Here is a 27,294-nt window from a genome sequence, read left to right as displayed (position 1 = left end):
CATCTTGCATGTATTCGTTCTAGCACTTTATCGCTTTGCACGATGTTATTTTGACAGCGCCTTAGTAAATTCATCAGTTTGTGCAATTATGTGCACGGTGTAAAATGGCCGTTAACGGGAGAAATGCCTTTTAATGTACCTATATGTTTTTTCCAACTGCCGCCGCCTTCGATCATAGCATTTAATCAGAAAATTCCGAGAGTTAGGTAAAACCCTAATACAGATAAATTTATTGTTACTTTGGCTTCATTAGGTCCTATTTACCCGCCGAAATTAAGAAACTAGTGATTTACAGCCCACAGCACATTTCCATGGTGAAATTATTCAGTTAATCTAATCATTCCTCCTATAATTCGTCCACATCCGACTCTTATCACTCCATCTCATCCCGATATGCTTTCAAACCGCCGCCGATACCGCAGTTGGTTCCATATTTCCCCTAGTGGTAGCGCGACCGCGACCAGAGTTTCGTTGGAGGGGTTTGAGGGGTAAAAGCGTCCGTCGAGGCAACAATCCCGAGCCAGAGATTAGTAACCAGTATATAAGGGCCTTGGTCCCAGCGCTGCGTTCGCGGAAGAAAACAGTTGAAGCTTTCCCCGGTAGATTCTATCGACTCTTGGTAAACTTTCATGAGACTCTTCTTGTTGATGATCAGAAATTCAAAGATTTGGATAATCATTTGCATGAACCATCATGAAAAAACGTTAAATCGGGCAAAATAATCTTGTGCGGGAAAATTTTTACGACCATAAATGCGGAAAAACGCAAAATGCGGAAACACTAAATACAGATAATTTTTACATTTTCCTAGTAGGGAATGAATCGGGACCCAAAAAAATAAACGCTATATGTGGAAAAACGTTAAATGCGAAGACGTTAAATCCGGATCCGACTGTATCCCTAATGAAAGTTAATAACCAAAAATGGTTAGGCTAGTTAAAACTGAAGCGTTGAAGAAGGAGAAAAAGGCTCCTTTTCTCACTTACTTTGTATGAGTGACATGCTTTCCCTGCTCAGACCGTAAGTGGAGCAGAAACTGTCTGATGACAGAGAAGACCCTGAAATAGTCCTCCCGTAGCAGTTCACCATCCCAGAAGCCTCCTCCCACTTCTCATGCATGAATGACAGTGCTAAGTGATCACTCATGGCGCAGAAGTGGGACTTGGCCTTGCGCACACCGGCCTTGTCCACAAGGGCAGATTGAAATGGCTCTCGCTCCACTGACAATATTGTAGCAATGGTCACCAACGGACTCACACACCTACAAAAGAAAACAATAAAAATAATCATAAAATATACGTACACTTAACCATTTAAATTACAGGCCACTTCTATTCAATTTTACTCTATAATAAATGGCAATTCAACTACAGTGCAACCTCGATAAAACGACACCCCACGGGGCCCAAATAAACACTCGCTATAGCGAATTGTCGCTTTACCGGAGGTGGAGCAAATAATAGCCAATATACCAATTGTAAACAGTTACACAGGAACAGGAGTGGTATGGCGACAGAGAAATTTATATCCGATCAACGTAAGCATAAATTCAGACGAAAGGCGATGATTTTTGCATCACTAAATTTCCTTACTTAAAAAACAATTAACTATTCAAACAATTTATAAGCGCCGTGCTAAATAAAAATCATGCACAGTATTGCTTTGTCAATCATTATGCCAATGTACAACCAACGAAGCCATTTCTCTATGTACTTACTTAGTGCATGTACGTGATCATTCTATTATTTTAGCATTTTTCACCGAAAATTCAAGAAATAACTGAAAAAACTGTATTGCGGTTGTTTAATGCCTCAAATAGTTCCATTGGTGTATGTTAATTGTTACTGCACGTTAAGCGGCAGTGAAGTGAAATCACGTATTGCATTTGTTTATGCAGACGAAAATGGTGGAAGGTTGTAAAATGATCCTGCCTTGGAAGACTTTATCTACCATATAATGTAACGTCTTCATTATCTAAGGTAAAAAGTTTGCTAAGCATGCAAAATTATATGACTAAATTGCCGTTGTTAAAAAAGTCTCTTTTTGAATGTTACGCTCGCGACGTATTTGAAATAATAGACTGACAATAAGTTTACCACGGCACTGCAATAAAAATTGTTTAAATTAAAACTGATAATGTGAGAAAAGTAACGTAATATTATTTCACGAAAAAATATCACGCCGGTATTATGCTGATATCACTTACATAAAACAAAAGCAAGATGCAGAAACTGCGACAAATATAACTCACATGGGTATTATTTTCGGCAAAGAAACGGAAAGGCATACGCATCTGATGGACCCCAAGGCCAAAAAATCTTACGAGTTTGAATTTATTGATTTAAAATTCTCAGTAATGACTGAAAAACATGAAAAAGGAATGCAGAATTTTTAAAATAGATAAACTGAAAGCGCAGCATCAGCTCTTCACATATGCCATCTGTGGCGGTGCCGAATGCATGGCGCCAAACGAGAGTCAGTTGTTCTGAGAGTTCTTCCAGCGGCCACCAGGCTCGGCCGCTCCGGTGTCGGAAGAGAGAGCGCCACTACGACTCCAACCACTGACGCGAATAGTTCACCATTGTGAATAGTACATTCTGATCGTGACTATTACTTGTAACCGCAACAGAGAATAAATACGTCCATCCGAACAATTCATGCTGAGTACCATTGTATCGTACACCCTACACTATCACTAAAGCGCACTACTTACCTCTGGAAGCATCATTGCAAGAAATATCTCGTACTGCAAGGGTTTTGTCGGGGAGTAGGTTGTAATAGAGTTCCATTTCGTCTATGTTATACTACGCAGGGAATACTTCTTAAGATACTTAGGATCGGAATGTTTTCTTCCACGACTTTGGGTTAACACCGCAGGCATCGCCAGCAATTATGACGGTAGATATCGCTGTGGTGCTTTGAATCAGTATAACCAACCTTCCATACTCTTGACGTTCTCGATTCGCTATTTATCCCTGAAATACTCTGCATTAGGCTTAGGCATAGCCCCTTTCTATGACGTTCTCGCAGATTGAAGAGGGCAAAACCACCCGAACAAAGCTCCTTCTAACTCTTCATGGTCAGCATTCCTTGGGCGCTTTTGTTTTTTTATTACGAAGAGCGATTAGGAAGATAAATTAATTAAGCCACTCTCATATTACTCTATCATTTTTATTTTCTTGCTTAGACGTGTTTGTTGTTTTTGGCCATGGTGTCTGCCATCAAATGTTTTCTATTCACGCAACTCACGGATGGGTACGCTGCCGACTGCTTTCTGCCGCCCGAGGAACAAAAGAAGATCAAGCATTCGCGAAAACTAATGCCACAATATTTTCACCAAAATTAACTACTTATTTACCGAACGCCTGTTTACTGCATGAATTTGAGACTGCACACTCCATGTTAACCTCATTTCTAACAGATCGCAAGAAATTACAGAGATTAGGGACTCTTGGAGAAGGTTCTCCGTCGATGGAAACCCTCGCTATGGCGAGTGGAGGCTCCTAAAGGGTCTCGTAAAAACGAAATTTTTTAACATGCTCATTATAGGGTCTATTGACGGTGCCTCGGCTAACTCTCGTAATAGCAGGGGTGTCGCAATAGCCCATACTCGCTTTAACGAGGTTCCACTGTACATTAAAATTGCAATCATCAACATCAATTAAGCAGCCTACACACTACAATGTATCAACAATGGTGTATTCAGGCATACGCAATGAAGAGAGAGAAAAGATTCAAAATTTGCTGGAATTAAATTATTCAAAAGCTCTTTGCATTATACTTCAAATGAAACTTTGTTTACTTCAAATGTAAAAAGTCACAGAAAATTAACAATAAAACAATTACCTTGCAGGCACAATCAACCTTACCCTTGCACCCCCTATCATTAATGCATTTATTACAATTTTCAACATTGTGTCCCCATTAATCAAAATATAAAATTCAAGAATGTATTTACATTTTTTCTTAACTTTAAGTTTTAAAAAATTACAGGCCATTTTGTTGCAGTTAATATACAGAAACTTTATTTTTTACACTTGATGTAGATCATGGATTATACTTGCTATATTATAGGTATGATGAAATAAAATGCTTTGAAACAATGATCATTACAGAAATAAGTGTTGAAACAAAGCAATAGAATATAGTTAATAGCAATAGAATTGGAATGGAATCAAGTAGTATGTTAGAATTGTAAGAAGACAAATTCAGAAGAAGGCTTAGGTACCAATATTATTTTCGCTTGGAAAACAACAAGCATTGGAGAAGAAATTCCACATCATGATGAATGCATATTCATGTCCAAACAAATTATTTCTCATCACAATTGCTGTTATGGTTTACTTATAATAATAAGACTAAATTTTCTTTGTATTCCATAAGCACCCATGCCTCGTATAGCGCAGGGATGCGTTCCTTGGGGTCTTTGCGCTACACAAATTTGCGTTATATGAGAGCGTTTTAACATTGAGAGGATAGGGATGCATTCCTGGTAGCATAGGTGTTGGGTATCAAATTTCCTCTAAACCATATACATTCCCTTAATAGCTTTAGAAAACCTTATTTATATAAATGTTTATTGTTTAAAATATCTTTAAAGATGGTAGGCACACATTTAAAGACTTTTATTCACGTTATAAAAAATTCATACGTGCTTTTGAAATTCCCTCCTGTCGTGCGGGTGGGCTAACATCTGCTATCTCAGGGGTTTTTAATGCATTGCCGGCAGTTGACTACTTTTCAAACCGATCAAAAAACAATTGTTGTGCCACCCAGGCCCTTTTGTCGCTCATCTAAATGACAGGCAAATGCTACTTTGAATGCCATTTCATAGCTAGCGGAGTTTATGAATGATAAATCATTTTAATTTGAAGTCCTCCAAGGCACTAGCAGTTACACGAATCAGTCTTTAAATGCCCTGAAACCTGACCGAGGTATTCCTTCCCTAAAAATGAATGAACGAGATTGCATTCTTTTCCGAAACATAATCATCTTGTCAACACTAAAACCTAGTTACGGGGGAAAGGAGCCACTTCCAATCACAGCTTGGAGCTTATCAGAAAATGTTGTGGTGACTCCGCTATCAACACTTGCAGATTCGCCTGATATCGCCGCACTGAAAATGCCTGCTTGCCGTTTAAAATTCTGGAACCAACCAGAGCTTTCACTAAATGTCTCGGAGCGATTAATTACCACCCTCGTCTTTTTGTACGGATTCACAATGCACTTTCCATATATGTTGACCGCTTGGTTGAAGTTCGTCTTTATTCAGAATAAGGCATCGTGAGTTTTAACTTCCACACAGTATCGCTTTGACGCTCTCCATTTTCAAAGCAATTGACCTCTTTCAATTTCTCTTCTAGGTTTATGGTTTTTCTTGATGATTTCTTGATTTTTCTACCCACACTCCTATTTTTTGCTATTTTTCTCTTCGTTTTTATTCTGTATGGCTCTATCGAGATCACCTTCTACTGCTGCAATGTATTACTGAGACGCAGAGGGCTTACGACTGCTGAGAGGGAATGAAGCCATAGTGTTCAAGACTCTATAGCAGACCCTTTTCTGTGTTGATGCTATTCATATGCAACTCAGCCACTGCTCCATTTCTCCCCCGTAAATACCGATGACCTTGAAGGCTTTGGCGTAGACCCTCTACCTGGAAGTCAATCGCTTGATGACGGCAAAAATTACGTCTCAAACTGTATTGCTTAAAAATACTCATTACCACTAGCCCCACGCTTAATTAATGATCTAAATTAACTATTGTCATTCTGTTAAGGAGACGAGATACATTACTTCGGTAGGCCAGCTATCTGGACCCAATGACGAGTAATGCTTTTGGCCATTGCACAGCAATGGATTTTGATATATATGTAAACAAAAAAGATGATTTGAGGACAGCAATACTATTAATATGCGTAAAATGATAACAATGTCGAGTGTACTTAGAGCAAGTTCACATTGTATCATGAGAGCGTTAAAGTCTTTTGATTAGGCTACACTAAGTTGCGATATTTCCCCGAGGAACGACTTTGCGCCACATCGAAATTGCGCGAATCCAAATTGTGCTATACAAGGCATGGATGTACTCAACTAGCACCTTCTCACACAAAGTGTATCTTTAACCTGGTCTCTCAGGTGCAGAGGGAAGTAAGAAAATTATCTCTGCCAAGTGGCAGAGATAATTTTCACTCTTTTCTCTTTGCATTCAAGATTATGGCATGCACTCATGGTCATTATTTTTTTCATGCAATGGTTGAGCTAAAATATTTTATACTGTTTGGACTTATACTGAATGAAAAGTTTTTGGATGATACACTATTAATAGCTATTAACCCATTTATGCCGAAGGTTTGAAAAATGCGAATTTTACCCTGATTTTTACATAATGTCGATAAAAATACGTATGAAAACAATATCCGAAAGAATAAACAATGTATCTCTTTCCAATTATTAATTACGAGGTGTTCCAAAAATGGAACACTACGCAAATCCACTACTATGACGTACTCATTGATGGCATGAAAAAAATTTGATTCAGACTTTTATTAACTCACTATTAAGAATGATATCCAGGTTAACGCTTAACATGGAAGGATATATTGCAGTTTTTACATTGAAAAGTGGTATTTTTGTGGCTTTGGACACAGCGAGTTTACTTTCCCTGCGTTACATTCTGATGATTCATGAGGTCATGACGTGAGTCAAGTTTACGATTCATAGATTTCATGATTTCACGGTCTCCCTTTCCCACCAGGCTCAACAGAATTACCGTATGTCTCTATATATTGACAGGTCAAACGGCGACAAAATTCAATAAGATCCATTGGCTTCACATCGTCTTTATGCAATTACCAAGCATTTTGTAAAGCCAGCTGAAAGCAGAATACCGGAGGGCTCGTGTACTACTATTTCTTTCCACGGTTTGATGCTTGAAACTTGTCAATATTTTCATCAGCTTGGCGCACTCCTCCCATATACTGATTATAGACCTTGATTGAATTTTGCTGAGTAACTTGTATCTTTTTTTCTGCTTTTGAGAATAACGACTGACTGTTACAAAGGATTGACACCGGCACCAGAAGATGCAACAGTCACAACACTTTTATCATTTCATCTACAAACAATATTGTCTTTCCCATCCATCAGGTAATCGAATGTGCCCCAATATTTTTTATTTAGGGCAGCATCAGATAGTAAAGGAGGTTTGTCTACGCGATCTTTTCTCGCTATGCCAGTTGCTTGGTGGACCATTGAATGAAGTTTATCACGGAGCGCAATGTTTGTAAACATGTTTTCGAACACAAATTGGTATTTACCGGGATGCTGCGTTGTGAGTACCTCAGTGAATTACAAAACACTTGAAGCACTTACACCATATTATTGGTATTGAGTGTTCGGTTTTTTCCTTGATAAGGCTGAAACCAGCAAATGTAGCCTAGGCGCACCAGAATTTATACCCAAACCGAATAGGCTTACCCCGAATGAACTGTTTGCACCCATCACAACCGAAATAGGGAATCATGGCCTCATCAAAGCTGATGAAGTATATATCATTTGGCACAAATTTCATACATCTGTCATTCAGACGCTCAGTTAGAGGCCGCAACTTGGAAAACTTGTCCATGTGGTTCAAGATAGAGTAGTCAGCAAAAAGCAAATTTGAAAATATTGTTTCAAATCGGTCACGTCTCATTGCACCACTAACTAGAGAATTACACGAATCTGGTCTTTTCTCCCAAAGCATATTTCGTCTTGGAACAGAGACGTAACCACTCAGGAAAATTACTCCCAAAAAACACCGACAGCCAGTTCAAGGTTCACTTCAATGTCCAGAAAGAGTTCTAAATATTCTGCAGGGGTTTTCATTTTCGTGATTTGTTCTTCTGAAACTCTACCTTCTACTGGCTGGGCAGATAGGCTTTCTTTCATTTGCGCATAACTTTGGTTACGTCTTTTCTTTGGGGTTTTAAGAGGTTGAGGCGAAGCAGAAGCCGATGCACCACCATTTTCAATAGTTTCACCATCCGGTATCAGAAAAAGGTAAAACTTCTCATCAGAAGAACCATGAATGTGATGATCAGAAGCGCGCAGCAATGAACCGGGAAGATAATTAATTGTTACACGCCTAATTACTTACTTGATTTAAAATTAAAGTGAATTTTTCAGTGCCCATGAATGCATGCATAATAGTAGTGGATTTGCCTAGTGTTCCAAAAATGGAACACTGTTAAATAAAAGCTTATAACTAAAACAAAATACGCTGATTCAAAAATTTCTACAGTAAACACTGTTGGTTAACTATTACTGAACATGCAGGGAAAAATTTACAACATTTGCACGTAATGGCAAATAGTTATTAATATAACATTAGAGATGGTCACAGAAAAACTGCCTTGAAAAAAAAGACCGATATTCCTCAACACACTGGCTGCGATGGGTTGGCAAAACTGACTGAATCTTTCCGCCCCATAATGGAATATATCTTTATAAAGAGGTACAGAAAGAAAAACCGAGGCATATTCGTATATAATGAGTCGTAGTCATTAAATTAGAAAGTCACAGCAGGTGTTCCAAAAATGGAACACTAGGCATAGATGGGTTAAAATATTATACTATTATTATCAATCTCTCTCTCCCCAGAAAAAAAATAGCATAGCAATCGGAAAAATGAATGTCACCCATGCCTCGCTTAGCACAATTTCATTAGCATTTTCGATATAGCACTTAATTCGTTCTTCGGGGAAACTACCCACAGCGCTTTGCCTAATTGATTAACCTTAAAGGCTGTTTTACACGGGGTACGTACTTGCACAACCTGACGTGTGTACGAAGGTGCAGTCAAAAATGCGTCGTGTAAGGCGGTGAATTGCTAGAACACATGCGAGAATGCATGGACGTGAGATGGCAAAATAGCCCCTGTTCTAATTTTGTTCATGCATTCGCGCAATTCCTCGCCATTTTAGAAATGAATGCAGTTCTAACCTGTGCAATTCCGAGCCCCATGTAAAACGGCCTTAACACTCTCTAGATAAAATGTGAACTTGCGCTAAGGATACATGAAATCCTTCTCATATTATTTACGTCTTATTCTGAATAAAGACAAAGTTAAAACATCAGGCCTTTCACTGGGAAGCCCATTGTATTCCTCTGAGCATTTACAAAATTTGAGCGAATTTCAAGCAGCAATGTTAACTGATTAACTAATTGAAAGGAAAACGCAGTCACAAAATTTAATCATTCATGGATGAAAATAATTGAACGTTGGTCAATGTTGAATCGAAAACCGCATTTCCATCAAAGAAAAAAAACCAACTTCACCCGATGGGAGTCAACCCGAGTTGGCGATAGGTTGGCTCTACAGCGTCACCCATCCCCACGTCCAGATTGCCTCAGTGCAAGGTGCGGTGGGAGACTCCCACCTGCGCCTCTTTCCCAATTTGCGGCTCATTTGGCCTCACCTTACTCCCATTTGGCCTCACCTTACTCCCATTTATCCTCCCCCTCAAGTTACACAGGAACAGTGCATGTTTAATGCATTTTTTATGGCTGTGGAATTTGAAAGCCTGCAGATTACCTGATTCCTTTTCAGCATCAATTTCTTAGCATAATCTAGTTTTTTTTTTGTTTCTTTATTGTCTAATGTCAACTAGATTTAAGCATCCCATCCTACTAACTTCCTTTTCCGAGGGCTACTCCCAATATTTGCTAATCCATCGTTTTGCATCTAAACCTGCTCTTTCCTACATCACCCTCGACCTAAGATACCCTTGCTCTACATTTTTATACATATATTACAAAAACCTGTTTGTCACAGTACAGAGAGATGAGTAGTCTATCTCCACAGTCAGTTCAGCAATCATAAATAACAGTTATTTCGGTCACCTCAATGGGATTAAGATGAGAGCATTATTTCCATTTCTAGCAAAAACAAAATGATTAAAAAGGATGTTTCACAACTCACCTAAATATAGCCGCATGGACTAATGCCTTAGACAATTTCGGATGAGTGGTGAAGAGGGCAATTCTTCTACCCAGGGGAGTCAGTCGCTCTTCAGGTCCCTCTTCAAGAGCTCCGAGACCAACCAGCTCTCTAACTGCCTGGACAACCGAGTCTGTGGGAGGAGGTTCCGGCATCTCGGACAGAAACTCAGCAGCTCTCATATCCTGGCTGTACGTCTGAAAAAAAATTCCAATACATTATTATATAATGTGAACTATGAACCATGGACATGATAACTATCACACCCCTTAATACTCCATAAATTACTTGCTCAGCTCCTCAAAATTAGGGAAACTGCAAATTTGTTCCTCCAACCATAAATAGACATTCATGCAGGATAAGCTTTCAGAAAGGAAGTGGACTCTCAATTATAAAACCACCATAGCATGAATATAGAAATAAGTTTGCAGGAAAATTTAACTGTGTTAACAGGTAGCTTACAATAGAGGAAAGAACTTAATACATATGTACTCTTGTGGTATGAAGTTATCAGCTCTAGATCGGATGAGCGATGGAAGAGAGGAAAGACAAATGACTATGAGAACGCCTGAATTCCTAGGCTTGCCTCTTTTTGGATGAGAATCTAGTAGTGTGACTAGTCTACATATATTTATACAACACCACATGCCACCTAAATACAGTGGACACTCATTTTAGTGAGAACGGCAGGCAGCAAGAATCTCGTTACAACATTTGGGGGGCCAAATACCCTATGATTAACACATAAAAAATATGAATACAGCGAGGCCAAGAAGTCCCTCTAATTGGTCTGAGCTCAGTATCGCATGGCATATTTCTTCAGAGCAGTGTATCACGAGTTATCATATTAGTGTTGAGCACACCCATTTTACCACGACATCATCTAATCATTAGAAATTAATTTTGTTTTCTATTTATTATTCCTTGAAGCAAAACTTGTTTCACGTACAAGAAATACATTGAGACATACAGGTGATTTACTCACCGAATACATACCTACACCCTCCCCAGATGTATTTTTCAAGGGATTGCAGTGCTCCGCAGTTGTTTTTCTTTAATCTGAACGCACAGAGTGGAAGGCTGAAAGGTACCTAGCAAATTAGACAACAGCAGAGAGCAACGGTGAAGGTAATGAACGGAGTTGTGCCATTTTTGCTGGGGCTTCTCTGGCCAAAACTGACAATCAGTAAACAATCTGGTCGCCAAAAGTCTGCACCTTCCCCTCCCCATAAGTTGCTTAATTTTTTATTGCCTCCGTCTTCTTCCCTTCCAACCTAAAAAAATATCTTTTGCTTTAAGCCCTTATATAAAAGAAGTATGCATGATCACAGCGATGGCATGCTTTCACAAAAGCTCTGTGTTTATTGTTTCCGAGTGTCGTAGTGACTCAGCACCATATGCTCACGGAATTGCATCCTGCTATCACTGACTCTCAATGCAATTTTGTGCGATGTGACTGCTTGGAGGAGTGTCTGGAATATGGTGTCTGCCATCACACTGCAATTTACGGCTTCTTCCCAATTCCAGACCCAGGGTCATGTTGCTACGCATAGTATGACATCCTGCCATTAATGTTTGCTTTTATGAAATGCACGCCAATGATTTCTTTGTGATATTTTACTTAGAAAATTATACACAAATACTCAACTTAAGGTAAACGCAGTCTTTTTCCTATGTCAAATATGACAGATACAAAAGAGAAGCACTCAGGTAAGGTGAAAATGGGAATTGAGGGGCCTTATGCTAAACCTGCAAATGTTACTACCACTCGATAGAGCAAGCGATTTTCCAAGAATTATGAGCATTCATTAAACTGAGCTTTCACAGTAGGTGTGTAGCAAAAGGTGTTAGGCCACCAGCTGTTCAACTGTAAGAAAAAACAGAAAGGAATAGGAAACACTTAGCTGCATATCATGAGAGGTTTGACACCCTGAGTTAGGTTCAACCTAGCATTTCCCATATTCATATTTTGTCCAGCAGACAAATGAATTCCTATACCAATCCGTTCAGCAAAATAACTATCTAATTTTATCATTTCAGTTGGACCTAGAACAATAGTGAGGCTCTAAGACGATGTTCTTTGTGTCACTCTGAAAGCAATTCTCTATTCTCACTTCCTAAAGCAATCTATGCCTAGAATACAGCTTCTGAGTAAAGCGGCTGGCAGCCTAATTTGTTTAACATCTGCATAAATCTTTTTAAAAAATAATAATAATGATGATAATAAGCAGTGATGAGTTGGATTTCCCCAGTTTCTTACTTTTCACAATTATCAGCAGAGATAGCCCTCGGAGGGAAATAAAAATTAATAATATTAATAAAATAATTAGAGATGGGTCGAATAGCAGATTTCTCGAATTCGAATATAGAATTCGAATATTAAATCATTGCTCGAATATTCGAATACCTCGAATTTCGAATACCTCGAATACTATAAATGATGAATGCTGGTATGTTTGACTCGGTTGCCTATGCAGCAGGCAACACAAGATTTTGGGGAGCAATTTTGATTTCCTTTAAATGATTCGAACAGGAATTTAGCTGATTAATGAATATTTTAATTTTATGGAAACAATTGGGCATATAATTAATTCAACTAACATCGCTTTACCCTTACTCCTGCTGCCAAGTGCTAGCTGACAATCTGAGGCATTTTGCAAAATACAAGCTCTTTTCCACTGGATTTTCTTCAATTATTTTCAGTCCATCTTTGGGAGTTCTCACGAGATAAGAAGATGAATTGGAATTGCTATCAGGGAGAAACCAAATATTCGGAGAAAATATCCCTTTGTCTGGGACTGTAACAATAAAGATTTATAGCACCACTCATAAATTGTAACTTGATATATGTTTTCGGAAAAAAATACCGCATCAACTTCCGAGAAAGCTCTGCTGCTCATATCGAGTTTCGCCAGAATGCTAAGTCTCCGTCTTATTTTGACATTTATTTCTTTGCGTAAAATGCTTAAATAAACTCAGAAATACGTCGTGTTTGGTCTTATTCTTTTTGAAATTACGCGCACATTACTAATATTTCAATTCAATAAAGGTGTAACATCAATTGACGGAAGTCATTCTTAGACACCTTTTGTGTTAATAGATGACTCATGCAGCGGTTGACCTCCACAGAAATGGGGAACTTCGAAGCTGGTAGGAAAAAAAAGGTCAGTGGGGGAGAAAAGGGAGGGTCCGAAACACGTTTCTATTGTTCTCGTGTAACTTGGTATTTTTTCGAAGCTAAGGTCGTAATATGATCCCTGCGCGAGCTGTGACCTTTTTTTTATTTCGAAGAAGAGGAAAGCCTCAGAGGGGGGCTAGTGCTGAATGGAGAGGGATACCGGATCTTGGGAAATGCGCTAATGTAAGTATCCCACGGTACTCACACAGCTGTTGACCTCCAGAAATGGGGAACTTCGAAGCAGGTAGCCAGAAAAAGGTCAGTGGGTGAGAAAAGGGGGGAGGGCGTGAAACACGTTTTTATTGTTCTCGTAACTCGATATTTTTTTCGAAGCAGGGGTCTTCATAATGCGATCCCTGCGCGATCTGGGACATTTTGTTTGATTTCTGAGAAGAGGAAAGCTTCAGAGTGGGTGAGGCAAGTGCTGAATGGAGGGGGATAGCGGATCGTGGGAAATGCCCTATGGTTACTATCCCACGGCACTGAGGTTCTCCTGGTGGGGGGAATCGGGGATTTTAGGATTTTTTCACCCGACCATTTTCGGTTCCCCTCGTCGAACTCTTTTCACCGCTAAAATCCACGAATTTGATGTAATTCGTCAACTTGCGTAAAACGGCGCTGCGAGCACTAAATGACTACAGTTCTCTACATTTTTCCGAGTCAACTACCAACGACGTGCGTGCGACAGTGTATGACGCGAAATTCAAAGTATTCGAGGTATTCGAGGCGGTACTTTTCGCATAACTATTCGAAACCTCGAATATCGAATACTTTCTAATATTCGAGGTATTCGAGTATTCGCGGATACTATTCGCACATCTCTAAAAATAATGAATAATATCCTATGGATGATTATCGGAACAAAATATTTAAGTTCAAACCCTACAGAATGGATATGCTGTTCCAGTGACTGAAATGGAATCATAAGCCAAGGATAATAAGGGCAACCATCACGGTTGAAAATGATAATATGTACAGCACACTCCCCATTATCCCAATGGGCTAATTAATGACGGGGAGAGACGGCACTCTCAGCTAATACGGCAGACTCAAGCTAATAGCTACTCAAGATCCAACTTTATTTCATTTAAACCCACTGAGATACAAGTTGGGTCAGTTTTGATCTGCGCGCCGCGCAGGCAACTTTTCCCCAGCTCAATTCGTCCCGCGGATGTGGGATTAGCCCGTGGAATGTGACCACGCATGCTGTTTTTACCATCGTGTTGAATCACCATCGACTTACGTTCGTACTGCAAATACGATAATCTTTTTTGGATGACCTTGGAAGCCAAAATTTTGGTACGGGAGGATTTTTAACGGCTCATTTAGGTGTTATTTTGCTGGGGCGACGAATAACATAACCTTGGAAAGTTCTAGACAATCTTTAGTTAGAGATAGATATTCCAGATTAACGATCATCTACTGCAGTTAAAATTAATATCTGATAAACAGCATCGCTCATTATTAAAACTTATTATTCTTCACTGACATATCTATGTAATGAGCACATACTACCCCCTCTCCTGTGACTAAAATCGGCGCGCGAACTGCAATCTTCTCGTAGAGCAGTTATCTGAAAATTCGTATAAGTGAGGTATTTTATCTCATTGGACTGGAAAATTCCTTTCGTAACCGAGTTCGTCGTATAAGTGAAAATTTCATAACTGAGGTTGGAAATACATGGGGTTATTCACCGGACCAAAAAAAATCGGCGTATAAGTGAGGTCATCGCATAACTGAGGGTCGTATAACCGAGGTTCTACTGTATATATAACGTAAAAAACCCTAGGATGGGCAGTATCACAGAACACACAGGATTAAGATAATAAACTCACATTAATAACTGAATTTTCGGAGGCATTACCACCTTCCTCGGAGTTAGGTAAAAACATGAGGTAATAACTGAGAAAGCAACACGGGCAATAACCACTAAAATCAGCGAGGCATTTAAAATAAATATGAACAAAAGATCTGCATTCGAGAGAGGAAAGCAAAAGGAAGAAACCTTGCAATCCAGCACAGTCTTCTCCAAAGGAACTCTGTGCACTTCCGGCAAAGGGTAAGGCAGGAGGGCCTCCTGGCGACTGCGAGTGTATAAGTGGAATGATTCACCGGGATGGACTCGACCCGCCCTGCCCCTTCTCTGACGAACACTAGCAGCGGAGGCCCAGTGCACATCAACGCATGAGACGCCTTTCTCTGCATCAAACCTAAAATATTCATTCCATTGAAGTTGCATCATTAACATGACAGCTTTGATTATATTTCACTTAGAATACCAGATGAATCCATTGTCTTTTTCACTTTACAACAACATAATTATGCTAACACATTATTGATGTCAAACTGATATTGTGTGTACATTTCATTACTTGGCAGTACAGTATCAGAAAATTTGTTGAGACACCAAAATTTTAGGTAATAAGATATCAACTATGACAAAGATTAACATTCAAACTTCAATATATTTTATCAAATACATCAGATGAATAAAATAATTTATCAAATACACTTCATTTACCTTTCTTCTCTATGAGCCCCTGTATCCACAACATATTCCACATCATCAACTGTAATTCCAGTTTCAGCCACATCTGTTGCTACTATAACTTTACGAGTACCAGAAGGAGCACGATCGAAAATACGTCTTTGCTCTGCATGTGACAGCCTCGAATGGACAGGTAATATGAGCAGACGACTGCTTACAAACCGAGATGACCTGAAACAATAACAAACACTGGAGTGGATCACCAAGCATGCATTAACAAGGAGAGGACACAACGTGGAAATGGGAGGACATATTCCTTCTGAGCAGCAGATGAGGACCCAGGGTCGGTCCTTGGAAGGATTGGGAACAGACATGGGCTGGGAGGCAAGTACCAAAACTTATGCACCCCGTCATCCTTGGAAGGGGTGTGGAGAGAAAAGGAGGGAAGCGCTGCCGTGATGAGGAGCCCACCGACACCTCCCAGGTAAGGAAGGATAGGGATATGGAAGGAATGGGATGAGGAAATCCAAGGCGTGACCGAATAGGGGAGACGTGGGCCACCATTAGCATTTGATTCTCTTACAGCAATGGAAGATTGTTCTATAAATTAAAATATTCCACAGATTACAACTAGGAAATGGGAGGACGTATCCTTTGTGAGAAGTGAAACAGGGACCCAAGGCAACTAGGCACGGGGTAACTATCGCGAGTGCCGGGTCTTTAAGTCGGAGACTTTTCACGCGCACATATCGGGAGGGGAAGGACAGAGGAAGGAAAAAGGATGGGAGGCACTGCAGTGATGAGAGCCTGACGACGCCTCCAGAGGGAGAGGTTAGGGATGGAAGGGAAAGCATGGGGAAATCCCAATGCCGCCCCCACCACTAGCGAAACCATAACTTAATGTTTATACAGAAAGGAAAGATCTCCTCCCTATCAGAAATCCTCCAATTTTCCGAAGATATTCCTTCTGAGCAGTGTCCATTAGGGCGGATAGCAAAAATCGATTTTTTTAAAAATACATCTGGCCCAATGAAAAAAAGTTGTGGGACCGATCAAAAATAAGGCCTGAAAATTTTGAGACCACTACGTGAACCCCTGATCCTCACTCAAATGCAATTTAGGGGGGGAGGGTCAAAATTCGAAAAATATAATATTTTATGGTCATTCCCTATAGATTTTGCCGAGTTACTGCCCGTCCAGAGCAAAATTTTCGTGCATTTTGACGCATCTGCCAATGTTTAGGCACAAAATGCCTAATTTGAGCCCGCGAATAAAATATTCCAATGCCCACGCAGCGTCGCGGAAACAAGAGCAGCAAGCCGATCCCATCCCCTCCCCGCTCGCTTCTCCCCCTCCCACGCCTCAAATGCAGTAAAATTCATCCCGCGTGTGTTGCTAGGAGGGCGTTCATCTTTGATGATATAAATCGGAAGATGGTAGAAGGTAAAAAAGGATGCGTCGTGAGACGACTTGTCCCTTATTTGGCGCCTCTTCGGCGTTAAACCAATTGATGTCACCAACTTTTAGAGAAGTGATGAAATATTTTTAGACCTGCGAACTCAGGAAAGGAGCCTACGGTCTATGAAGACGCCTCTTGAGTGAATTTTCTTTGGATGAATTGATGATGAAAATTTTTGATACTACTTTTCCCATACAAGAATTGACGATATTGAGTCAATGCTCTCCGATGATTCCCTTTTTTTTCCTCAGTTGTCGAGTTTCTTTAGGATCCAATCCAGCAGCCATCATCTTTCTTTTCGTCAGCTTGTCTCTCAAAATACTTCTTTATTAGGGGGAACCTTACGCTCCTCCTTGCACTTACTCGCAAAAATATCGCATAATTTAAAATGTTCCTATAAATTGTTTGAGTTTTATACTTCAATAAAACCCTACTTTTGGCCTAGTCTGATTTTCCGTAAGTTTTAGTACTTCCTGTGGTACTGCTAAATCCATTTAGTCACATTCATAATGGAAGAGAAGCGCGTCACCATAGTTCGCACACCTTTAAAGCCACTCAAGAGGCGTCTTCATAGACCGTAGGCTCCTTTCCTGCGTTCGCAGGTCTAAAAATATTTCATCACTTCTCTAAAAGTTGGTAACATCAATTGGTTTAACGCCGAAGAGGCGCCAAATAAGGGACAAGTCGTCTCACGACGCATCCTTTTTTACCTTCTACCATCTTCCGATTTATATCATCAAAGATGAACGCCCTCCTAGCAACACACGCGGGATGAATTTTACTGCATTTGAGGCGTGGGAGGGGGAGAAGCGAGCGGGGAGGGGATGGGATCGGCTTGCTGCTCTTGTTTCCGCGACGCTGCGTGGGCATTGGAATATTTTATTCGCGGGCTCAAATTAGGCATTTTGTGCCTAAACATTGGCAGATGCGTCAAAATGCACGAAAATTTTGCTCTGGACGGGCAGTAACTCGGCAAAATCTATAGGGAATGACCATAAAATATTATATTTTTCGAATTTTGACCCTCCCCCCCTAAATTGCATTTGAGTGAGGATCAGGGGTTCACGTAGTGGTCTCAAAATTTTCAGGCCTTATTTTTGATTGGTCCCACAACTTTTTTTCATTGGGCCAGATGGATTTTTTAAAAAATCGATTTTTGTGATCCGCCCTAGTGTCCATCTCAGAGCTAAGGTCGCCATTGCTGTTTTCAAAATTTTCAATTCCTAACCTCAACCTCAACTTCAGCATACCACAGATGACTGCTTTAACACTAAAATAACAACTCAGTCATTAATGCCATCTTTTATACTCATTATATGAATGTTCCCATAATTTCTTTTGAAAAATTAGCAGTTTCATGGGTATTCATCCTTTTAAGAGATCTTTACTTCAGCATAGTCAAGAATTTATTGTGTGCACTTGTCAGAGAGCAACCTGAGCAGCCATTATGTAGTAATACAGCAGAAACTCGCTCAATGGTATTGGGCTCAACTAAGTGGAAGTTGATATTCGAATATGAAAAGGAGACTTCGTTGACTTCCACTGATTTATTTCGTCCGTACCACAGGTTTCAAAAGATGTCGTATGGACAAAATAAATCAGTGGTAGTCAACGAAGTCTCCTTTTCACTTTTGCACAGCAGAAACAGCCATTCAGGCCAATTTATTTACAGCAGATTAGGAACTGGTTTCTGAGGGAAATCTAAGACTGGAAAAACAGAAATTGAATAAACATTTAACTCAGTAAGTTTGAATACTAAGCCACCACTGTAAAAGATATTTACCTAGAAGTAGATGGTTTCTCCAATGCAGTGGCCACTGCCTTAATCTCAGCCCATCCAGGTAAGAAAACCAATATTGCACCTCCAGATGGCCTAGATGAGTCCACCCATCTTACAACTCTGGCCACCTGCTCACAGTCCACCATTGGATTTGGTCTCTCGGACGCTTGACGAAGACGATCAAAGTCTATCGCTCCTCCTGATTCCTCCTCACAAGCTGTATGAAGTGCACTTAACGAAATTCCTCCTGTTCGGCGTCGCATGGAAACCACCTATGATGATTCAATGTTTTAATGGAAGAGGGAACTTTTAAAGATACAAAAGGGTGAATTTGTTCATGCTTAACACAAAACCAATTGTGCCATGAACTACCAGTTATGACACAAGAGAATGACCATCAACTATAAGAAGAAAACAACTCGTCAGAGAGTACGCAAAGCCTCTTGGAGAATTTTAATTTAAGAAAGCTCAATACTGCTTTAATAATCTACTTCATTACTTTTTCGCTAAAACAATTTCACGATTGGCATCAGCCTTGCCGAGCATTGTATACCATTTATTTGTGATGCACGACTGAAATGATTTTATTTTATTCTGCAACTGAGATTTGAAACATATTGGTATTTGATTTACTTCAACACACAGATTTTCATGAAAAATATGAATAACTAAAGAAATTAAGTTACAAATATTGATCGTACGTTTTAAGGTAGGTAGGTAGATAAAATTCAGGGTGAGATGGAATTCAGTAGCAGAGAGTAACCTAAAACGGATTTCCCACAAACGGTCACAGCAATGGGAAGCAATACTCCGAAGGATATTTGATTTGACAGCCAGTATTGCTCGGTATATATTAAGGCCTGGTTACACGGTACATTAGAATGTACAAGAATCTGTACATTTTTCTGAATGGTTTTCTGAACAGATTCTTGTACATTCTCATGGACAAGATCCACGAGTAGGTGGTTACATGGTACATTTTTTCGGACATTTTTTCGTACATTTTTAAATGCGCAACAAATTATTTCAACTTCAAATATAAACCGATGGGGAACATGCAAACTTTTTTAAAAGTACTAGAATAATAAGATCCTTACCTCAAATGTACTTGCCGAAAATTTCGCGGATGAATAATGTTTTATAGCTGAGATATGAGTCTTTAAAAATAATCTTCATCGACTGTTTGAAAACACGTGACGGAGCGTGCGCGCGTTACATCACGGCCTGGAATCCACTGATGGCAGAATGAGGAAGTGGATAGAAAAACTGTCTATGTAGGGACTCAAACGCAAATTTGGCGAATATAATTGCTGCTTTAATGTCAAACTTCGAATTGTGAATATAATGGGTTGCCAAGGCGTTGTTGAAATAAATAAAGGCGATTGTTTGGGGGGCTTTGGAAAGATTAAATTTAAATAAGTTGATTGCAGATTGTGATCTACGTTACACACCTATATCATTTGCTTAATGCAGTAAGTATATTGCAGCATGGACCTTCAATAGAAAAACGTGTGAAAACCATATAAATCGTGTATCCCATAAAACCATATAAAGTGCCCTGACGTCTAGTACTTCTATTTACTCGCCGGAGAAGTTTTTTGCTTGTGTTCGAAGGGACAAAAATAAGAGGAATAAGTGGCTGATGATCCACAGAATGGAATCAAATACATTACAGTAGACTCTCGTTAATACGAACAACGTTGTTACGAAGTTCTCGTTATTACGAAGCAAATCGTTGGTCCCGTCGAAAAGGCCTATCCAAGCTATAGTAAAAGAAACGTTATTACGTATTTTTCGTTTTTACGAAATTACGAATCTAAGTCCCGGTCCCGGCGGTTACAATATGAACTTTATTACGAAGTTAGACGCACAAATCACGGCATTTAGGTGGATATTCAATGCACTTAAGTTTTAATAATCGCGCCACGTTAAAGTTATTCTCGTGCACTGTGCCTAAGAGCGTCAATTATGGTTCTTTATTCAGTTTACGCGTTACATCATATAACAGCCTTCATTACTGTGAAGTCGTGGTGACCCACTCATAACCATTAGTAAATTGGATGTACAGTCAATCCTCTTCCTATGCACATTCGATGTACGAATTTTCAGAGATACGAGCATTCAAAACTTTCAAATTTCAAATTTGGCGCCTTTGGATTTGGCCGATACTACGCGGTTTGGCGCTGTGAAACTCTCACTGTAATCACCATCTGAATAAGGTATCATTGAATCTGGTGTGAATTTAGGAACTGTTCAGCGTTTCGCCCGTTCTTCGTTACCGCGGGGAGACATTTTTTCGGCTCCGGATGCATCGCAGGCCCCGATGGATCAGGTCGCCACAATCGTGAGTTAGCGCATACGTGTAATGCAGTGTTGCATCCCGCAGGATAACCGTACTCCTCGATAACTTACATGCAGTCCGGTTGGCGAGGGGTGTCCGATTACGGCACAATATAATACGGAGGGGTGGATAATCCTGCGTCAGCACGGTTTAAAGCCAATCGCTGTCCCCCAAACGCACCTCACACCCTCGTCTAGTCATACAACGTTGTCAAATGCACATTCGAGCACCGAAATAAGCCTGACCAACAAAGTTATTTTCTTCATGGAACAATTTGCGAGCGTTTCCCTTTCTTACCTGGCTCCCATACCCCCTACCCAGCCCATTGTCTGTTACTGGACAACTCTCGGTGGCCGGACTGTAATTTTATCAACCTTGGAACAAGGTCTTGGGACGCATCTAGTTTGAACATCGGAGTTCATGTGTTCGGGAAGATATCAACCATCGATTGCGTCATGGCGCAGTCTTCTGTTGAAAAACTGAAACGAATTTTCTTGTTTATATATATTACCGCGTAATTTAATAGCGTTTATAATACACTATTTCTTTCGACGATTCTTAAAAGAAACGTTCTTACGAACTTCGTTATTACGAACCTCCAATTTTTCGGCCCCGTGAACTTCGTAATAACGAGAGTCTACTGTATCTATATTGTCAACGGGATATCCTCAACGTAAGTACACTCTTAAATCAGGGTTATCGCAGGATATTATCAAGTTACTTATTTCACTTTGTAAAAAACTCTATAAATGTACCCATCACTCTACCCATTGTAGGATCAAATTATAAGGAAAGTGGCTGTTTACGAGAATAAATACTGATTACGATTAAACCACGGTAAAAATAAGGAATGTAAGCGGCGGCCGGCCTCTCGTCGAAAGGAGCCCCTAACAAGGAATATTCACGAAGTGTCTTTCGCCGATACCGTTAAATTTTGGTGGATAGTAGTGTTCCATAATAAAAGCACATTTTCAAAATTTCTGGTGCCCTTAAGCCGTGTGATATAATAAACAGGACATAATAAAGGCAGTTGAATTTGAGACTTGAAAGCGAGTGTGTCGTGATTTCTCTCCATCCTTCTCCTGTGAATCAGCGCACGCTATAGGAATATACGAGACATATGAGGCTTATGGCAAGGTAAATTCAATATTTATTACTGCGAAGCCCATAACGTTCGCTGCATGTCAACGCAACACCTAAAATTTCGACTCGTATTGCAGTCGGCCTCGATTCAAAAACAGGAACTTGAGTAAATATAGCGTAAATAGTACTTGAATCTTATTTCTTTGCCTATCACATGCTTTTTTTATGACCTTTTAACGATCATTTGGATCTCAATCTTGGACAATTCCCACGGTTCATACATTCAGCGCCTTTCCATCTGATCCTTCCTTTTACCCATCCCCTTTTCTTGTGTTCCATTCTTTCGCTACCCATATCCAATCAGTGAGATATCCAAGTCAAGCAAGATCATATCAAATCGAAATAACTATCGGGGCCGTACGTAAACAAAGAATCGCCTATACAAGCCATATGAAATGAATGTGTCGTTTTCGTAGTCTGCCACCAGGTGACTCTGAGTTCAAATTGTATGATTATCTGAATGAAATTAGAGCAGGCGTTCAGAAATTCATACATTCTTACATTTTGCGTGGTTACACGGTGCATTTTCGCGTTCATACTGAGATTCAGACATTCTCACATTTTCTTGTACATTCTCATGTACCGTGTAACCAGGCCTTTAGACCATCAAATTTCATACAAAACAAATTCAGAAGTTAGTTACAGCAGACTCTCCATTATCCGGATTGCGGATTATCCGTTCACGAGTTCACAGTCCTTGCAATTTTCCTGCAATCTTGATTAAAAAATAAAATCGGACGCAAAAGCAACAAGATACTTGCATTTTTTTTTTAATACAATGCTACATCGAGCTAATCATTTCCATTATAATCCCCTTCTTAAAGTGGAATTATTTTACCTACTTGGTGATAAGGAATGTTTCAAGTTTACTTGGATGTCTGCTCTAGCATTTCATACGACGATCAGTGGCTGGGGAAAAAAACTCTTGATTAATGTTAGAAGATTCTTCAATGGTTAATCATTCGTAAATTCAGAGAAATGTTAACATATATCCATAATGTACATTTTATATAGCAAATGTGCAATTATTGCCGTGGTCTCGTATGCGGTTGAATACGGCCCAAGGTAACCGGATATTTCATCACACTCGGACATTTTTACGTCGTCACGAGTCAAGGTCAAACTGGAGAGGATGGGAATAGTGGAAGCGAAAGCAGCGGGTGAAGTGGAGACGGCATGAGTCATAGCCAGGCACTTTTACCCGTGTAGACAATTTGCCTCAAGTCCTGGTCTCCCACAACCGCTACTGTGTGATGGCATTATTATTGCTCACCCGTTGCCTTCACGGGAGTTCCATACTCCTCTTTTCCAAACATCGCGGTGCTAGATCAGGCTCAGTGGTTATGGATCCACGTCCCACAGCAGGTACATCCCAAGCAACTTGTACGAGACGCAACTACTCAGGATGGTGCCTGTCAGTGTAGTTTCCAATGACACGCAGTGGTTTCGAAGCATTTGTGCAAACCACTTTTGTGAATCCCTGAACTCACAGCCACAGGTGCGTGGTTTTCCGGAAACCAGCTATGTATTAATTTTTGTCTGAAGATTTTCACAGCTTCTTTTATCTATGTTGATGGTGGTTCTCGGGTATAGCTGAGTAGAAAACATTTTCACTCCTCCTACTGGGAGCGTTATCAAGAGAATGGAAGGAATTCATTCTCGTCCCAAGCTTATATATGTTTTTCGTTACCCATTGTTGACCCGGATTTGAATTTTAGGCGATGGCCGTTGGTCATTATATTGGGAGATATTGACCAACAATATAATGACCAACGGCCATCGCCTAAAATTCAAATCCGGGTCAACAATGGGTAACGAAAAACATATACAGTGGAACTTGGTTAGTACGTTCCTCCTTAGTACGTTTTCCTCCTTAGTACGACGATTTCTCTCGGTCCCGGTACCAACGGAACAAAATACAGGTAAAAGTATTTGGTTAGTACGTTTGAAAAAATTGCGCTTTCCTGGTTAGTACGCTCAATTGCTAGCTGTGACGCAACCCGCAATTCGTTCCCCAGTATTTTCTTAAGGGTCGTAAAGCTCCGAATTCATGATTTAATTTACTATAACTAGCTATTAAAATTCTTGCATTCATTCCACATATCTTTCTTCGACCGTGATTTATCCAAATGCATTTCTCAATTGTTATGACGCGATGAATTATAAAATATGGCCATTTATCAGGAATGTCTGACTATGCAAAACTGCAGCCAATGAGAAGCCCCAATTTTCCCCACCCCGAGCTCCTCACCTTCTGTTGCCTCTGGAGTGCCCACTGCGCACAAATTTCACGAGTGGGCAATTATTGCTATTACACGAGTTATCATGATGAAGAAATGAGTCTTATCCAATTCCCACTATATCTAAAGCAGTACTGCACGACGTCAATGCTACGTAGTACGTGCGTATTTGACTACTGCTGCGGGAGCAGACGATGCTCTGGATCTCCACGCGAAGCTTAGCTTAAAAATACTCGATCTCGGCACGAAAGCAGACGACATTAAACAAATTTTAAAAGTAAATTTCAACTGTATAATATAAAATCTTCTTGTAATTACGTCGTAATCTAATAATCTTGCGTGTTATTATTCGATATATCGATCGCCTCAACAATCGATATGGCTTTATTCCAGAAGCGCGAATGTGTACGGCTGTTGCCGTAATTTAAGGTTAATATAATTTTGACCAATTTTTATGTTTAAAAACAACCCGTTGACATACTCAGGGTTGTTTTTATATTCTCCGAGTATGCTGTGACAAAAAAGAAGTGACTTAGCTATACTTGTCCTCTTTCTATAAATACATATAGGATAAATCACGGGAGAAAGACGCCGTTTTCATGTAACTGTCTTTGGGAAATCTATGAAACATTGTGATTTTTACTCACATGGTATTGTTTTTCATTGTAGCGCCCATTTTCTTAATTTTAAAGGTGAAAAGAGTTCAGGAAGGCGATCCTACGAGAACTACCGATAGTAATTGTAATTATGACGACTTTTCCACAGATTGCAATTACCCCGGCTGCTATTTATTACTTTCCTCGTTAGCACGTTTTCCTGGTTAGTACGTTCATTTTTTGTGGTCCCTTCAGAAACGTACTAAACAGGTTCCACTGTATAAGCTCGGGACGAGAATAAATTCCTTCCATTCTCTTGATAAGGCTCCCAGTAGGAGGAGTGAAACGTTGAGTGAAAATGTTTTCTACACAGCTATGCCCGAGAACCACCACCAACACAGCTATGTATTACTTGTAGCAGTAGGAATACAAGTACAATTACGTTATCACCATGAACAAGATCGTGGTTGGGATGAGAAAGCTCTAGACGATTCCGGAAAGCAATTTAAAATAATAGATGTAATGTGCATAAGCAATCATAGATTGTTTAATTTATGTAAATAATGAAAATTACAAGAAAATAAAGTTACATTTGGATTATCTATGTTTTCCTATTATTCATGCCGTCTCTCCCCATCATTAGCCCATTAGGATAATTGGGATAAGTGTAGTGTAGTGTATCACAAAACCTACCAGTCCCTCTCACCGTCTCTAGCGTCCAACCTTAGTGATATTTCGAAATGAAATGACTAAATGTCAACATTAGGCAAAGCTTGGCATTCAATTGCATACTCCTCATATTTAGAAATAGAAATTGCATGTAGAATCCAATTTTCCATTCTGCTTACAAGGCGTTGCTCACAATTGAGACTTGACCATTTTTGAAATTAAGAAGTAAAAGTGAAAAGTTATCACTCTAACCTGATAAGATAATCTCACCTCTTTCTCCAGCTCTTCCAGATAATAATCTTTCACAGGATATGTGAAGCCTGGAACATGAACAGTGGGTGCATTGCCAAAAAATGCAGAGAAGAGAGGAGCATCCAAAGTTGCACTCATGACTATAAGACGCAACGATGGATTAGTTGCCACGGCTCTCCTGAGTAATGTGGCAAGCACATCAGTGCCAACGTCACGCTGATGGGCCTCATCCAGAATAATATGCGATGCACCAATCAATCGAGGGTTAGTCTGTAGTCTTCGGAGGAGAATCCCCACTGAACAGAACAGAATAGCTCCCCCTCCTCCACCACACGTAGTGGCAGATGAAGGGAGCCTGGATTCTAACCGTACTTGGTAACCAACAGTGTCTCCAACCTAGAGAGAGAACACAGATAGACTCATTACCCCACTAAATACATTTCAAAATAAATGAGAAATACTATCGTAAACAACACAGAACAGAATAACAAAAGCAATGGGAACAAGAAGATTAAAAAGTGCACACAGGGCCATTATCAACTTTCCATTTTCTATTTTCTTGATTTTTCCCTCATTTCTTGTCTATTTTTTTTAATTTCCCTGTCTTCTTATTGATGGTAAAACACTTGTACATTGGGACTTTGTAGAAAAATGCAGCATAATAAGTACATTGACAATTAAAGTTAATTTATTCCAGGAGTGCAAAACATTCCAATCAAAATTGTAAAATCTAAGGGGTCTTTTGTTTAAAAATCTGGAATTATAAAGAATCTCGAAAATCATCACAAAAAAATAAACATATCCTCGGCTAGCCATTATTGAAGCATGAGCCACAGGCATGTCCACCTTTCAGGACGGCATATTTAAACCTCAAAGGTTCAAATCCCAAGTGATGCCTCCTACAAAAATCCGCTCATTATGCGGTGGCCAAGAGAAAGATGCCACCCAAAATGCCACCCATGCCTGTTGCTCAATCTATGATGCGCTCAATTCTAAGCCACTCAAAGCAACCTCGGCTTTGAAGCACTCAATGGCTTCAATAAAATCTGCCTTCCTTCTGCCACCTTGGCAGAGGCCATTTTTCCAAAATTGAACTTTCGTCTTTTCACTAAAAGTGAAGCACAAGAGAACTTCATAAATTCCATCCACCAGAAAAGTATAAACTC

General features: G+C 39.8%; 1 protein-coding gene across 2 annotated transcripts in view; it reads right to left on the bottom strand.

Moving 5' to 3' along the window:
* LOC124154994 overlaps positions 1 to 27,294 on the bottom strand; it is a 105,284-nt gene that overhangs the window by 38,747 nt on the left and 39,243 nt on the right. For both annotated transcript variants that reach the window (XM_046528753.1, XM_046528743.1), the window contains exons 11-16: positions 26,147 to 26,524; positions 18,891 to 19,159; positions 15,682 to 15,879; positions 15,166 to 15,370; positions 9,965 to 10,179; positions 987 to 1,261 (exon numbers count right to left, since the gene is read on the bottom strand). In XM_046528753.1, coding sequence (XP_046384709.1) covers positions 987 to 1,261; positions 9,965 to 10,179; positions 15,166 to 15,370; positions 15,682 to 15,879; positions 18,891 to 19,159; positions 26,147 to 26,524 — 1,540 coding nt within the window. The remainder of the gene's footprint in view (positions 1 to 986; positions 1,262 to 9,964; positions 10,180 to 15,165; positions 15,371 to 15,681; positions 15,880 to 18,890; positions 19,160 to 26,146; positions 26,525 to 27,294) is intronic.

This window comes from Ischnura elegans, chromosome 1 (genome assembly GCF_921293095.1).
Source record: "Ischnura elegans chromosome 1, ioIscEleg1.1, whole genome shotgun sequence".
Lineage (NCBI taxonomy): Eukaryota > Metazoa > Arthropoda > Insecta > Odonata > Coenagrionidae > Ischnura > Ischnura elegans.
The sequence above is the reverse complement of the archived record's forward strand: the minus strand, read 5'-3'. Positions and strand labels throughout refer to the sequence as shown.